General features: G+C 34.8%; 1 protein-coding gene across 1 annotated transcript; it reads left to right on the top strand.

Annotated features, from left to right (window-relative positions):
• Nucleotides 1-291: 291 nt before the first annotated feature.
• LOC136033078 (rRNA N6-adenosine-methyltransferase METTL5-like) lies at nt 292-13,061 on the top strand. The gene is made up of 3 exons (XM_065713678.1): nt 292-417; nt 10,358-10,476; nt 12,255-13,061. The coding sequence occupies exon 3, from the start codon at nt 12,419-12,421 to the stop codon at nt 13,043-13,045; it is 627 nt and encodes a 208-aa protein (XP_065569750.1). The 5' UTR covers nt 292-417; nt 10,358-10,476; nt 12,255-12,418; the 3' UTR covers nt 13,046-13,061.
• The last annotated feature ends 4,392 nt before the right edge of the window (nt 13,062-17,453 follow it).

The raw sequence follows: 17,453 nt of genomic DNA, 5'->3' as shown, positions 1-17,453 counted from the left end.
TACCGACAAGATCTAAAAATATATTGCTACTTTATCAGTGAAGTAATTTTCAGATTGTCAGCAAAATTTCCAGACCAAGTTAAACGAAATTTTTGTTAAATACCATGATAAGTAAAAACATCTTTGCCACTTGTTGGATCCTAAGATAAACAAGGAAAATTCTGAACATTCATTAGTCCTTAAGAGCCCACTATATCAGGACTTACGAAATATCAACTTAAGATTGGAGGTTAAGCCGTCATGTAGCTGCTACGACGGGAGTAAAAACACCTGATGTTGATTTTAGTCAATTAAATTCTAATTTATGAATCTCCGCTTTGCTATTGCATAATATTATTTAGTTGGCAATGCGGCGTTTAAAAAAGTAAGATATTTAAACTAAAGAAGTTTGGATTCCATTTTCGATGTCATATAGTGGTAAGCATACCACCAAAATTAATAAATATTGCCCCAAAAAGTATCACATGTGCTTACTTTGTACCAAGATTCTCATTCTGTACTAAGTAATGTAATAGCCAAAGTAGCATAGATTGCTTCTATAGTGTTGCTAGCCTATTGTCATAGTCTAATTACATCCCAGCCCTGTCTGATGGGGACTGCATAGCCTTGGACTTTGTGATTTAGAAATTAGTTGAGTTATGTGAATAAAAATTTCAGGGATGTTTATTTAATCTAGCCCAAACTATGCCAAGGAAAGATCTTGTAAATCTTTGTTTTCCCCTTTCTAACCTTCAGAAGGTTATTTTATGGAGGGGGAAGGTTGAATAAGGCACCAGCCCAAGACCCAGACTACTTTTGGCTCTCAAGCCACATAGATTGAAGTTTTGTATCACTAATTTCAGAAAAGCATAATCATAGCCTTGGATTAGTTATCAACAACCTCAGGGTTTCTTCAATTCTTGCTTCAATGTAAATCAGGCACCATTTATAACATCAAACTTTAATGTGTTCTGATTAGCCTAAGAAGTCTTAATGCAATATAAGTTACATATTTTTTGGATAACCTACCTAGTCAAAAATCCTTAAATAGACTTCCAGTTTTAGTTGAAACAAAACACTTTTTTTTAATCATAGGGTGCTGCCTAAGTATAGAGTGATGCAGCTCAATGTATAATTTATTTTTGGTATTAGACCAGGGCACTTTATATCAAAGGAGTTGTAGAAACTTAAAAAAGACTCATTCAATTGGAAACTAAAAGGGCTAGTGCCTCTTTTCAACTGTCAAAAGTAAATAAAGGGCAATTAACTCACCTCTCATGCCCACCATTTCCTCAAACACATCCAATCAAAATTTTAAGATAGCCATTTTGTTCAACATAGTTGCGGTGTAGAAACTATGTATTTGAGGATGACAACTCCCCACAGCCTTCAAGCTAAGGGTTGTAAGTTTTGCCCTGGAGTCATTTAAGGTTAAATAGAAAGGGTAATCATTTAAACTTTGGAGGGGGCTTAGTGGATTGTTAATCAGAATTTGTAGTACCCTCTAAGATTTAGGATGATCAAAGAGTAGATACCCCCTGCCTTATATTTGCCCAAAAATGTATCTGTTAAAAATTTTAAGATAGCCATTTGTTGTCATAGAAACTTTGAAAAAGGTTCATTTTATTGGAAATTAAATTGCTTTAATAGTTAAGAGTGACTAGAGGGCAACTAACCCCCTCCTCCCATGCCCACCATAGATATCCAGTTGTTCAGCATAGTTAAAAGGTCCAAAAACTATGTCTTTAAGGAGGACAACACCCCCCCCCCACAGCCCTCAGGGCAAGGGTTGTAATTTATGCCCAAGGGTGGTTATATAAGCTTCAAAAGAGGCTCATTGGATAGGTAACTAAAGGTTTGATTACTCTTTTTAAGGTTCAAAGTGATTAGAGGGTAGATACCCTCCCCCCAGACACACACCTTGTATTTTCCTGAAATACATATGATAGAAATTTTGAGATGGTCATTTGTTGTTGTAGAAACTTCCAAAAAGGCTCATTCAATTGTAAATTGAAGGGGCTAGTGCCTCTTTTAATAGTCCAAAATGACTAGGGGACAACTAACCCCCCTCCCATGCCTGCTGTTTCCCTGAATGCTTCCAATCAAAATTTTGGGAAATCTATTTTGTTCAGTATAGTTAAAAGGTCCAAAAATTATGTCTTTAAAGATGTCATCCCCCCTCTCACCTGCTACAATGCACAGGGCAAGGGTTGTAAGTTATGCCCTGGGGGCATATAAAGTTTTTTATAGAAAGGTGGCTATATAAACTTTGAAGGAGGCTCATTAGATTGGTAATCAGAAGTTCTAGTACCCTTTTTAAGATTCAAAGTGATTGGAGTGATTTGAATTTCAGCCCAGAGTAGGTTGTTAGCATGAGCATTGTGTATCATTTATCTTTGTTCCTTGAAAATGATTCTAAGGGAAAGAGTATCTATGTTTGTGATTTTGATCTAACCAAAGCTTTTGATGGAGTATGTCATAGTTAGCTTTTTTCTGGTCTTCATGGTTGTGGTGTTAATCTATTGGTTATAATGCTTCTTTGTTACTGGTACCCTAATTCTTTTCTTCAGCTGAAATCAGTGCCAGCTACTATTATTAAAGTGAAAAGAGATAAGGCAAGGTGGAGTTTTATCTCTGACCCTATTCAAATTATGTGTTTCAGGAGTTCCCACAAAGATATTGGCTACTTACCTCTCTACTTTTTCTGATGTTTCATATTTTGCCTATGTTGATGACCTGCTTTTTATGAGTCATACTATAACCTGTCTATCTAACTTGGTTTCTTGTGTTGCTACTTCTTTTTTGGATATAAGAATTTCTCTTAGTCTTGATAAATGCAAATTTCTTTCTTTTAATAAAACTTCAAGTACTCCTCTTTTTTGTAGTGGCTTCACTATCCCTGATGTAGATTCTCTTTGATGGATTGGTATTTCTATTACTAATACTCATCCAAGCTTATGCCAGCACACAGTCTCCAACATTAATAAAAAAATCCTTTAGGATATGCTACGATTTTTGCAAATAGAGGTAAATATAATAAACTTGCAGAGGCCAAGCTCTGCTTGACTTTTTCTGACCATTCAGTTCTTTTTGCTTCTGGAATTTTCCCCCTTCTTAAAATATTACTTTCCTATGAAGCCACTATTTTAAACAGGCTATTTGCAAGGTATGACCCATACCCACAGAAAAACACAGGTCAAAACACCCCTGAAGGACATTTTTTGCATCTCTCAAGTGTTTTGATTAAAATGGTCAGGAAGTTCCTGTACAAATAATTTTAGAAACCCGTTTGAACGACTGTATGTCAAACAAAAAGTTGTGCAAAAGTGTGGTTCTATCCGACTTTATCAGGCTAAATTTTTTCCCTTCTTAAAATATTACTTTCCTATGAATCCACTATTTTAAACAGGTGATTTGCAAGGTATGACCCATACCCACAGAAAAACACAGGTCAAAACATCCCTGAAGGACATTTTTTGTCCTTCAGGGGTGATTTTTAGTTTGAAGTTTCACACTGATTTTTAGTTTCAAGTTTTTTGTTGTTTTTTCTTAATTTTTTTTAGTTTTTAATTTTTTCTTTTTTTTAATTTTTCTTTCTTTTTTTCTTTTTTTTGGTTAGTTTTTTTTCAGTTTTTTTTATAGTTTTTTCCCCAATAATTATGTCTTTGGGGATGTTAACCTACCCACTGTCCTTGGGGCAAGGGCTGTAAGTTAGGCAATTTGTTCATTGTTTACACCTACTATCAGAGAGGCATGTATGTTTGAACTTTGCTTTCCAAGAATACAAAGGGTATTCAGTTGAGACTTTCAGAGAATGTGGAGGGGAGTGTTGAACTAAATCATATTACATTATGTGTAGACAGATTGTCAGAAGGATGCAACACAGGAATAACTGAGTATATTAATTTAGAAAATTCAGGAAATTATAAGGGAGATGATCAAAAAGGCAATATTTTTGCATGCTACCAATGCTACTACAATACCAACACTAATACTACTGCACTACTCCATTTACAGTATTAAGAGAAATTTGAACTAAATCAAAAAAATCTATGTGAATACATATTGTCAAAATAGCATATCTCAAGTTTTGGTTTGGGTATTAAATTGAAACTTTCAGAGAATATTTAAAGGGGAAGATCATCTCACCAAAAGGTAATATACTGCTGATGCTACTATTTCTTCTACATTTACTACTACTGCTACTTTTATTACAACTGCCTGTAGGGCTTAGAGCATTAAGATGAAAATTTCAAGAAGTATATGAACATACAGGTTATCAAAAGGATATATCAGCAATGTCATAGCACTGGCTAATTGTATCAAGTTGAAACTTCCAGGACTTGACAACAGAGATGCTCTACTGACCAAAAGGCAATAGGTTTATACTACTGCTGCTAGTAGTGCTACCACTACTTAATACTTATACTAGTAATATCAACTACTACTGTGACTACTATTAAAATTATGACTAAGGGTATGAAGAAGGAATTTTCAAGAAATTTTGAGGTGGAAGATGAACTGAACCAAAAGACACCCTCTGTGTGTAGGTTGTCAAAAGGGCGTAACAGCAATACCATTGGAACAGTTTAGTGTGTAAAGTTGAAAATAACAGGGTTTGTTGTGAGGGATGTTGAACTAGTGCCACTAAAGCTTAGGATACCACAATTAATTTTACTGCTACTACTACTACTACTGCTGCTTTTACAAGTAGCCTCACTATATTAAGGCGAAAAATGTGGGATATATAGAAACTGTGTGTAACTAACTCAAAACTCATTATGCCCACACAGGTTGTCAAGTGGATGCATTAGAAATGCTTCTGGAATGGTTAATGATATGTATTAAGCTGAAACTTTCAGCTTGTGTTGATGGGGATGTTGAAGAAACCAAAGGTGCTTCGTGGATATTGCTACTAATGCTGCTAAAATTATTGCTACTGCACAAGCTAAGGGCATTAAGGTAAAATTGTTAAGGAATATTTAGGTAGATAATGAACTAAATAAAAAAAAACTATGAGCATGTCTACTTTCAAAAAGGTAGCAAAGCAATATCTGAAGAGTAACTTACATATTGATGCTAAGAGTATTAAGATGAAACATATAGAGAATGTTTAGGAATTTCAATTACACAAAGAAACATATGCATGCAGGTTTTCAAATGGACATATAAGTAATATCATAGGCACCACTCTATAATAGCTAGAAGTATCATTGGAACTTTTAAAGGAGCTAATGTCGAAAATTAAAGTTCTGGTGCTCCTTTCAATAGTAAAAAGAGATTGGATGGCAAGCAGCCCTTCTCTCAAACCCATTCATTTTCCACACATCCAGTCAAAATTTTGAGACAGCCGTTCTGCTCAGCATAGTAGAATGATCCAGCAACTATGTCTTTAGAGATATTAGGCATGTCAAACTCTCACAATTTTGCAATTGGCCCATTATGCTTTAAAACTAAATGTTGCAGTTCACACAATAACTTTAGCAGTCCTGAACTGTGGACTAAAAAAAAAAAAAGGATTTTTTTTTCTACAGAAATAAAGCACAACGTTATAGAATAAGCACTTTACAAGTCGAACCAAAAACAGTTCGGTTGAAGGAGGCAAGCAGAATAACATTTGCTACTACAAAGCTATAGAAAAAATGCAGTTTTTTGTAAAGAAATAATTTTGTTTTGAAATTATTTTTGTTAATTATGAAAGGTTTTTAAGTATATCACTTTTCTTTCAAAGGTGCCACTAAAGAGCTCTCTATGATTTTACAGTTCCAGCTAGCTGAAGCAACAAAAACCCCGAAAAATAAAAAAGATGTCGTCAATGCAGTATATCTTGGTTTCAGCCACTTTTCTTGAATTTCAAGCCAATATATTTTCCTTGTTATTCAAACCAAGGGTCAGTTAGTTTCCTATATAGGGGTATTGGACAAGTAGTTCTAATAGTGCACTTCTATTGTTGATATGACTCTAGTTCTAGTAGGTATGGGCTATTTTTTTTACTATTGGACATGATTATCTCTTACTAGGTTGCTATCTACTGCTGCAACCCAGATTGTGAAAGACTTGTGATGTGTTTGAAAGAGGCAGAATATACTTCCTTGCCTTCATGACATATACATGAAAAAACTGAAAAAATCCATCTGGTTTGTGTACCCCTATTTTTTTTTTTTTTTTAATAGAAAAAAAAATATTAAAAAAAAGTAAAACCATAATTTAGAATATAAACTGAATATGGTTAACCTAATTCTTGTAGTGTGGCTATTCTTAAACATAAAACATAGCACAAATATAACTGTTACTTGAGATTGATATGTTGGTAAGGGATGGATTTTCCTCTATGTAGGAAAGATTGGTAAAAAGTAAATACTGATGATAAAAAAATTGTGATAGTATAAACAGTAGTTGTCTTCTGCCATCTGTTGGGTATGAATTTTATTTCTCAATGTTTTGGATAATCTTTTTTCTGATTTTGTTCAGGAAAAAAGAACAGTTTCTGTTAAATAATTTTGATGTTTTAGATTTTGTTTTGAAGTTGGATATGTGGCATGGGAAACTCTTATGTTTGGCTTATGTGCATTTTCCTCCTCACTATCATCTTGTTCAAGTTTCTCATTGATTTTATTGATTGTATGCTTTTATCTTGTGTTTTTTTATTAATACTCCGCCTTTGTACTTTTTGTATGTGTAAAGGAGACTGTAATTTCCCTGTACCAGTTCGTTGACCATGCTGACTCCAACGGTCCACTTTTCATTTTGATCTGACACCATAGGGGCTATAGACTTTTTTTTTTGAAATCCAATAAATTTCTTTTTGCAATAAGCTTTTATTTTTAAGATGAACCAATATAACAGTTACCATTCCTGAATCAGTGTCAGATGGTTAATTTTTTCACCAGGCCGTTTTTTTCAAAATGCGTTTTTATGGTGCTTGGTATTAACCAAGTGACATATAGCAATTGCAAATTCTGTCCGTCTGTTGGTCTGTCTGTTGGTCCGTCAGTCTGTCTGTCCTGGTTTTGCTACTTTAGGCACTTCCAGGTAAGGTAGGACGATGAAATTTGGCGGGCGTATCAGGAACCAGACCATATTAAATTAGAAATTGTCGTTTCTCCGATTTGACGAACTGGGGGGGGGGGGTAAATCGGAAAAATTAGAAAAAAGGAGGTTTTTTTAACTTACGAACTGGTGATTGGATCTTAATGAAATTTGATTCGTGGGAAGGCTATTGTATCTCAGAGCTCTTATTTTAAATCCCGACCGGATCAGGTGACATAGGGGGGAGTTGGGGTGGGGAAACCTAAACTTTAGGAAAATGCTTAAAGTGGAGGGACCAGGATGAAACTTGGTGGGAAAAACAAGAACAAGTCCTAGATACATGGTTGGCACAACCGGAACGGATCTGCTCTCTTAGGGGGAGTTGGGGGGAGGGTTAATTCTGAAAAATTAGAAAACATGAGGTATTTTTAACTTATGAAGGAGTCATTGGATCTTATTGAAATTTAATGTTTCGAAGGATATCGTGTCTCACTGCTCTTATTTTAAATTCTGACCGTATCTGGTGACATCGGGGGGAGTTGGGGGGGGGGAGCCTAAAATCTTGGTAAACGCTTAGAGCCGAGAGATCAGGATGAAACTTGGTGGGAAAAATAATCACAAGTCCTAGATACATGATTGACATAACCGGAACGGATCCGCTCTCTTTGGGGGAGTAGGGGGGAGGGTTAATTCTGAAAAATCAGAAAAATGGGGTATTTTTAACTTACGAAGGAGTAATTGGATCTTAATGTAATTTGATGTTTCGAAGGAAATCATGTCTTCGAGCTCTTATTTTAAATCCCGACCTCATCTGGTGACCCTGGGGGGAGTTGGGGGGACCTAAAATATGGAAAACGCTTAGAGTGAAGGGATTTGGATGCAACTAGGTTGGCAAAATAAGCACAAGTCCTAGATACGTAATTGGCATAAGAGAAATGGATCTGCTGTCTTTGAGGGAGTTGGGGGGGGGATTAATTCTAAAACATTAAAAAATTTGGTATTTTTAACTTACGAAGAAATGATCGGATCTGTATGAAATATCATATTTAGAAGGACCTTGTAACTTAGATCTCTTATTTTGAATCCCGACACCGGATCCAGTGTCATTGGGGGGGGGAGGGACTGGAAATCTTGGAAAACGCTGAAAGCAGAGAGATCAGGATGAAACTTGGTGGGAAGGATAAACACAAGTCCAAAATAAGTGACTGACATAACCGGACCGTATATGCTCTCTTTGGTGGAGTTGGGGGGGGGAATTCGGAAAAATTATAAAAAACGAGGTATTTGTAACTTACCAACGGGTGATCAGATTTTAAAGAAATTTGGTATTTGGAAGGATCTTGTGCTTTAGAACTCTCATTTTAAATCTTGACCAGATCCAGTGACATTGGGGGAGTTGGAGGGGGAAACCGGAAATCTTGGAAAACGCTTAAAGTGGAGAGATCGGGATGAAACTTAATGGGAGAATGAAAAAACTTCCCATTAACTTTACTGTGGGTAAAGGTGAAATCGGCAATTTTATTGCATTGGTCACTATCTCCAAATTAGGGTTGTGATTCTATGTTAATGAGTTACTCGAGATCATTTATTAAAACGAGATCAAGGAGAGAAGGATTCTGTCCTACTGGAAATTTGTTGGAAATGTCATCGCCTGGAATAGCAAGCGTTTCTGTAAGAAGTCCATAAAGTCTCCTAGTCACCTAATTTTAATCTCCTAAAATTCAATTAGTATATATCGCCGCAAAATGCTTGTAATAAAGATCTTTAAACTTTACAACTGCTGTTGAAGTAATATCATCTAATTTTAATTGAAACTCTAAGTAGATGTCGTTGGTGAACCACTTATTGGATCCTGCTCAACCAGCTGAAAAACGTGTGGTTCACTAAGAAATGCTAAGAAATACTAAGTATTCTGGGAGTATATATCATGTCAGTTGGGTATTGCCAGTGGTAAGTAAGCATGCCAGCAACAATTGCTATATTATCTTATCTTGTGGTGTTGGTAAACAGCAAGCCGTACTTCACTGAAACAAGACTAGTGGAAATAAGAAGAGGGCAGAATTGTATAAACTAGAAAGTCCATAGTCCCAAACATAGGAAAATGACAAGCTGGGTGTTTGCAGCTTTTGGAACGGATCCAGAGTCAAAATTAGGACCTGGGAAGGTGTACTGCGAGTATTTATTGCCTGTTCACTTCTTCCCTCCCCCTAAAAGGCAATCGCATCTGACAAATTGTAACTAACTGTGTCATATATTGTGAAATTTCCCGAAAAACAACAATATCCAAGGGAAGTGTTCTGAGCTTTATCCTGTTGCTAGATTATGACTTCTAGGGTTTTAGAGTTACATGTTAAATTTGAAAACATTTCAGTATGGCCTAAAATCATACTCGAATCATCAAAATTGTGTTTTCAAAATCTTTAATCAAAGCGAACTAGATACAAATCAAAATTAAGAGAAAGACTTATTTTACCAAAGTCAGTGTAGGTTGCCTATGTATGTCTTCTAAGCAGTCTTTTATCCCTACAAATAGGTGAGTAGTAGAGATAGGCCCAGGACCATTCTAATTTCTTAGAGTGCTGGAGAGATGCAATCTAAGACCACCCAGTAATAGTGACCACAAGGCAGGGATGGTTAAAAACCATTCTCTAGTTGCTTTTGAAGTTATCAACACACAGCAACAACTTTGGATAGTATGTGAGGGATAGTTGGGTCCGATAGAACAAAACAAAACAAAAATCCTGGAAAGTGTTCTGTAATTATTTAGGAGATGCACTTATTAGACATCCTAGTTAAATCAACATGATAATTCCTCCAATTCCTTGTCTAAGTCTTTGAGATACTTTAGTAGATGGAGCTAGCTCACTTAAAGGATTTGTTCAGATGTACCCAGACGAGGCAGAATTGTCCAGTCCTATTGTGAGCACAAGTAAGTAGCATTAAGTTGCCCTATGGCTGAAGAAATTTTTATCTTATCCTTAACCAATCATAATTTTTTTTTTGAACGTCTTAGATGTCTGCGCAATGGCTATGATGCTTAAGCAAACTGGTATCTTGAAAAACCTAAAACCAACAGCAACTAAAATGAACAGTCAGGTACCCCTGAAAACAAACAGAAATTAATCTGGTCTGATAAACGAAACAAAAGGAAATTATTTTGACAAATAAATCAAAACTTAAAAAGAAGAAGAACTACCTGGAATAAAAGTCCGATTGCTGCCCCTATGGGCAAGGTTGTCATTTTTGCTTTGTTAAAGGATGAAAGCTTTCTGGACTTTTTCTTATTATATCAAACTACTTAGCACATGGTTAATGGTACAAAGAACTATTTATTTATTTTTCTTTCTAGAATCCCCTGCCCACAAAGTACTTGAAGAGCTAAAGGCTCAGAAGAAACTCCTGAAGCAAGGTGTGTTACCAATATCAAGTGCTATACCCCCTACTATTGGGTCAAACACTCAGCTGCAGGTAATCATAGAGCTTTTCTCCTTTGATTTTTCGGGTCAGGATAAATGAACAATTATTAACATTATTTTTTATTTTATCCCAATATATAAAATCCTGTGTTGTAGAAAACAACTGACAAAATAACAGTTAAATTCAAAACCTATATTCTTTTAAATTAATTTTGAATAATATTTATTAGTATTTGCATAAAAAGTGTTTAGTATTTATTATCCTTAAATGAGTACTAAAATTTTTAAATGCAAAATTTTAGTACGGATGCGTAGTTTCCATTTCAGTTGCAGAATTTCTTAAAAATAATCCATAGCATAAAATATTACCAAAGGTAGAAATAAAAACAGTGACAAAATTACGAAGCTAGTGCCACAAGGAACTAACTTTAGAATCTTTTTGCTGTAAGTTGGTGTCTCAGGTATCCCATTGAGCTTCTGACAATGGATCTATCCAAGAAATGCGGGCTGCCCTAAAGATTCCAATCTAATTTGGAAACTTGGCCTGAGGCTCATCCCCGCCATCCCTTCCTGAAAATCAACATGGTAGTGTTTTGTACGGATTGGGAATGTTAAATTTATTAGAATATTTAATTAGAATGTCTTCTCCTTAGAAAATATTACTCATAAAATATTATTTACTAATGAATGAACTAAGACCTAATATTTATTTATAGTCAGTTGAAACCCTTTGATTAATAACATATAATGTGTAAACCTGCCAATTTAGACAAACATAAATAAAGAAAAACCTTTCATTTACGTTTGAAAATTTGGCAGGTGAAATTCATGCTGATTAGCTGCATTTTCTTGTCTTCTCTGATTTTTATTAATATTCCTTTTTGTTATATAAAATTTTAAAATCTTAGTAAAATACGAGGCTACCCCACTTTTTTGCTAGTACTTTTATGTGTTGTGCTGAAGTATTCTAGTTGTAGAAAAAGTAAATAAATATTAACTTTAGATTGGTGTGCTTTTCTTTCTTGCTTATGCAAGAATTTGACTTCTAGTCTAATATTTCTCCAAATTGGAAAAGGACGAGTATATAATTTATTCTTGTTATTTGTTTACTAAAACCATGATTTATAAAAAAAAACAAACATTAAGAATACAAGATGAATTGTGGTTTTACGAGCCCTGTTTTTGAATTTTCGTATAAGGGTAGATCTTTATAAATGGGAATCTAACGTCTTGATTTCCTCTTTTTGATCTTTTCAGCAAATTCATAATGAAAACTTTTGACCCTCCTCGATTTCAAGGTTATTTACTCTCACCCCACTTAATTATATTGCAGGGCAATTCTAGTGCTTTTGTAGATTTTTTTTTTCTTTAGCCTGTCTTATGATTAGTGGTCTGTAGATAAGAAATGATAGATGAAATGTCTGTAGATGAAATGATATCACTATTTGCAGAAAATCTGGTTAATTATTTCAGATAAAATTTTTTTAGCCTCTTTAGTCTTCAACTAGCTTAAAAAAACTTTCCTAGGACTGACAATTAACCTTGCAAGGAGCATTTAATGTTGGACTCACTTAGAATATGAAATTATCTCTTTGCTAACCTGATATCGAACTTCTGCATCTTTTTTTTTAAATTTTCAGGAAATTCTAAAAAAAAAGTCTAATTATTTAAATATATAAATATTAAAATTTCCAAATTATATATTTTTTTCTGTATTTTAATTAGTCTTTATTTTGATTGAATTTTGTGAAATTTGTGTAGAGATAAGTGTTTGAGCAGATTGAGCTTTTGTTTTATATTTAAATAGAGTGTTATGACCTATTTTTGCAGGTGTCTGGAGGGATCGATTATTTACCACCAGGACTCTCTCCTGCTCAGAGATCAGCTCTTCAACACGCCAATAGTCAATCATTAGGATATTTTGTTCCCCAAGATTCTAACTTTGGTAATTTAGTTTTACCTGTATTGCCACGATTTGAGGCTCCTTTGGGAAAATGAAGCGCAAAGAATTAGAATCAGCACTTCAAGATGCGGAAGGATTCGAGAATCCAAAAATAGGTTTAGAACAGTACGTTACATCTCCTCATATTGCTGCCTGTATGCTATTTACAATTGAAAATAACTTTGGCGACATAAGTGGGAATATTGTTGGAGATTTTGGTTGTGGATGTGGTATACTTTCTATAGGTAGTAGTTTAGTTGGTGCTGAAGCTGTCATTGGATTTGATATTGATTCTGAGGCTTTAAATACTGCGTCAGTTAACGTTGAATCTTATGAATTAAGTAATTTGGATTTTATTCAATGTGATGTGACAAAATTGAGTGATAGTTACCGTGGGATGTTCGATACCATAGTTATGAACCCACCATTTGGCACCAAAAATAATGCTGGTATTGACATGAAGTTTCTTAAAGTTGCAGTTGAGTTGTCAAATAATGCTGTTTATTCCCTACACAAGACATCCACGAGGCAACATGTTGTATCTAGGGCCAAAGAATGGGGATACAATGCTTCTGTGTTGGCTCAGCTTAGATATGACTTGCCTGCCACGTATAAATTTCATAAGAAAACTTCAGTGGATATTTGTGTTGATTTTATACGTTTTGAAATAAATAAATAACTGAAAGAAAAAATAACATTTCGTTTTCTTTATTTTTTACCCGTGTATTACTTCAATTTCCGTGATATGATATAAGGCGTAGTATGAGAGTGGGGGATTATATGCCAAGTATCTTTAAAACCCCCCCAACAAACTATTAACTGACTGGGACATTCAACCGACTTCGCAATGTAAAATTATTGTTTTGGGGTTGAATTATGGGAATGTAGGGCAATATTTTTTGTTTGGATCACTCAGTTCAATTGTAACAGAAACCGTATGAGCAATTTGGTGTTTTAGCTTCAAACCATTTTTATTTTAGATTAGTGTTTGATTCCTCTTGTTACTTGCAATTTGTTTTGGTCATTATGTTAACTAATGGTGTCAGAACAGTAGGCTGAAGTAGGTTATTGCGGAGAAGGTGAGTTTGACGGAATTTCCCCTTGAAAGGAATATAATAGCCTATATAAAGAAACCACCTTTTTTGGTTATGTTTTTTTTTGGTACTGGGAGAGGGCCCTCCAAAACATTTCTAACAAAAAATCATTCGCTCCCCCATGTGTGCAGGCATGTTGATAATAAAGTTGTCTAAATACATCGGAAATAAAATGGGCAAACCCATTCAGTACAATGAAGTATGAAATAACAACTAAAAATGTTGGAAGAATGTTAGTACAAAACCTTATTCAGCTGATCAATATGCTAGTCAATTTATTATAGAATGTTACTAACCATATACACCCAGGCAGTGTTTTGAACTGAGTCTTATTTTCTACTATAAATAAGAACTGACTCAACTGAGTCTACCCAAGTTTAGACTTGGGTAGCGTTTAGAGGTACGTACAACTCGTACTAGTATATTTATTTTGAAAAGTGTAATAAGAAGCTAGTTCTTTTCATTTGGGTTGGACATTGGACTATCTAGTCAACTTAATTTCCTTAGGAAGAAAGGCCTTGTTGATTTGTTATGCAGATAGGCTTTTATTTCCCACACAAATCTGTGTATACAATATACTAAACTTTTTGATTTGTGATTTTATTGAAATTTTTGAATAGTTTAATAAAATTGTTGCTCTATCATTGTAATATTATTTATGTGAGACTGGTTCACTTTCAATTAATATTTTCGTAAATTTGAGGCACCGCTAATCATAGTTATTGATACAACGTGGAATTCCTTCCATCATTAAAAATAAACAAAGTATTTGACATTGGCCCTAATCTCGAAATCTTGTTTTATTTGAGCCTCTAACTTACTTCAAATAATTTCCTTTTCTTCCCATCTTGGATTCAGTGTAAGCATTTTTGGCATTAAATATTTAAGATGCTGAGATCCGAAAGGATATCTCTATGGTAACATTCAACTCCCCCAGGGAAAGTATATTTACTTGTGAATGAAGAGTAGGCGGATATCTAACTCCAAGTTTTGACAAACAGAAACTTGGGAACCACTACTCAGCTGAAACTTGTGTAGGATATTCTGTCGGCTTGTTTGAAGCTTTTGTTATATAAACTTCTCAAGTGTAAAAAAAGAAGATTGATAACTGTCCATTTTCAAAAGCAGCAATATGTTTTAAAGAAAAAGAGTTAGAAGTTATTGCTACAGATCCAAAGAATAAAATTTGTTCATTGCTGCAGTGACCTTGACATAAATGTTGAATGTCAAACAACAATTGCTAGTTTGAGGTCCCCAATACTGAGTTAAAATAACTCTTGAAACAGAGGCGTCAGTTGATGGGGGCAAGTGCTCCCCCTCATCCAATATATTTTTTCTGCCTCCCCTGCATGCTCTTTGATTCATTGAAATAGGTTTTTTTCATTAACAAAAAAAAATGTCTCCTCCGGGGTCTTGAAAAATTAATTTTGCCTCCTGAACCACAACTTCCGTGAATTGACACCACTGCCTCCAAAAAAACTAGAAAGACATGATAAGACCAATGGTTAGAACGGCAAAAATCGTCAACAATGCAATTATACACGTAATCTATTTGTTTAAATTCATTTAATGGATAGTAAAACGGACATAACGGAAAAACGGCTTCTTATACGGATTAAATAAAAAAACAAACAAGTTTTTTAACTGCAAGTAAGGAGCGACATTAAAACTTAAAACGAACAGAAATTATTCCGTATATGAAAGGGTCGTCCTCTCCTCAACGCCTCGCTCTTTACGCTAAAGTTTGACTCTTTCTCACTACTCTACTTTTTAAAATTATAAAAAACTTTAGCCTAAAGAGTGAGGCGTTGAGGAGGGTACTACCCCTTTCATATACGGAATAATTTTTGTTCGTTATAAGTTTTAATGTCACTCCTTTTTGTTTAATTTCTGAACGTTTTTTAATTAATGCATGTTTTGATTTTGGCTCACCTCACATGAATAATTAAAATGAAATTTGCACATTATTTTTTTTTTTTTTTTGGCTAAATGGCTTTCTCATAGTTTTGACCGGACGATTTTGATAAGAAAAAGAAGTGGGAGAGGAGGCCTAGTTGCACTCGTATTTTTGTTTAATTAAAAAGGCAACTAGAACATTTTTTACGAAAGTTTTTATTAGTAGTAAATATACGTAACTTACGAATTAACTTATGTAACGAAATTCTATATTTGTATATTTTTATTACGTATATGAGGGGGTTCTCCCCCTCGTCAATACCTCGCTCTTTACACTAAAGCTTCAATTTGGTCCCAATTCTTTAAGAATGACCCCTGAATTACAAAGGTCGTAGAATAAATAGTTGAAATTACTAAAAAATACTTCAGCGTAAAGAGTGACGTATTGTGGAGGAGACAAACGCCCTTATATACGTAATAATTTCTGTTCGTTTTAGGTTCTAGTGCTGCTCCTTACTTCCACCTGAAAAAAACTTTTTATTTATTTTCTCATAGTTTTTTTTAATAATGCTAGAAAATCGTCCGGCCCCTTCATAGAAATTTTCTTCCCTAGAAATTTCATAGAAATTCCATGGAGAAAATTATCCATGGAAAGATCCTCCCACGTAACCCCCTCCCCCGACCCCCCTTTAACGTGAAAAAGTCCCCCTGAAAGCGTTCCGATAACCATTACTATATGTAAACAATGGTCAAAATTTTTAGCTTGCAGCCCCTCCCCCGGGGACTGTGGGGGACTAAGTCATCCCTAAAGATATATTTATTAGGTTTTTCGACTATGCTGAACAAAATGGCTATCTCAAAATTTTGATCCGTTGACTTTGGGAAAAATGAGCGTGGGAGGGGGCCTAGGTGCCCTCCAATTTTTTTGGTCATTAAAAAGGGCACTAGAACTTTTAATTTCCGTTAGAATGAGCCATCTTGTGACATTCTAGGACCACTGATTCGATGTGATCACCCCTGGGAAAAAAAAACAAAACAAAATAAACACGCATCCGTGATCTGTCTTCTGGGAAAAAACACAAAATTCTACATTTTTGTAGATAGGAGCTTGAAACTACTACAGTGGGGTTCTCTGATACTTTGACTATTCGGGGGTGTTTCCCCCTATTTTCTATAATAAGGCAAATTTTCTCAGGCTCGTAACTTTTGATGGGTAAAACTAAACTTGATGAAACTTATATATTTAGAATCAGCGTAAAAACACAATTCTTTTTATGTAACTATTGGTATTGAAATTCCGTTTTTTAGAGTTTTGGTTTCTATTGAGCTGGGAAACTCCTGGCTACAGTTCGTTACCACGAACTGTTTGACATGATCAACCCACTTAGGCTAGTCATTTTTTTTTCAGGAGCCGTATTCCCGTCAGTAGTTTCCAAGACTAATTTTATCGTGAGTTAGATCTGTAGAACTTTTCAAGGTTTAAACTATTTATGTAAAGTTATGGGCGGGAAAAAAAACTCGTATTATTTAGGAAAAAGGTAGGAAATACCCCCAAAAACGGGCGCAATCTTAGTTTTCTATGCAATTCCAGCTTGACTATGCAATTATACACGTAGTCTATTTGTTTAAATTCATTTTATGGATAATAAAACGGACATAACGGAAAAACGGCTTCTTGTACGGATGACTGGCCTCTAGTTGGCCAGTCATAGACATTTGATTTTTTTTGTATCCCAAAATGTTGAATTTTGATGTTAATTTTTAACCGTGTAAAGAGAAAAAGTCATACGGGCTTAAGTTTGACGAACAAGGGGATTGTTCCCCAAAAACGGCCACAATCTTGACTATCCAGTTTTCTGTAATCCTACTTTGCGTCTATCCCGAATTGTTGAACCAACCAATATCGGGTTAGTGGAGAAAGAGATAGCCAAGCAAATAGTTCTCGAACCTAGCGTTCTTGTTATATATACTCCTGTACACTTTAAGGGGCCTTTGCTGAAATGGCCATAAGCCCCAGTTGTTTCATTATATGATTCGAAATAACCTAAACTCAATGAAACATGTGAAGCTACACAATTTGTAGAAGTAATACAAATA

This window comes from Artemia franciscana, chromosome 11 (genome assembly GCF_032884065.1).
Source record: "Artemia franciscana chromosome 11, ASM3288406v1, whole genome shotgun sequence".
NCBI lineage: Eukaryota > Metazoa > Arthropoda > Branchiopoda > Anostraca > Artemiidae > Artemia > Artemia franciscana.
This window is presented reverse-complemented; position numbering and strand designations above follow the sequence as displayed.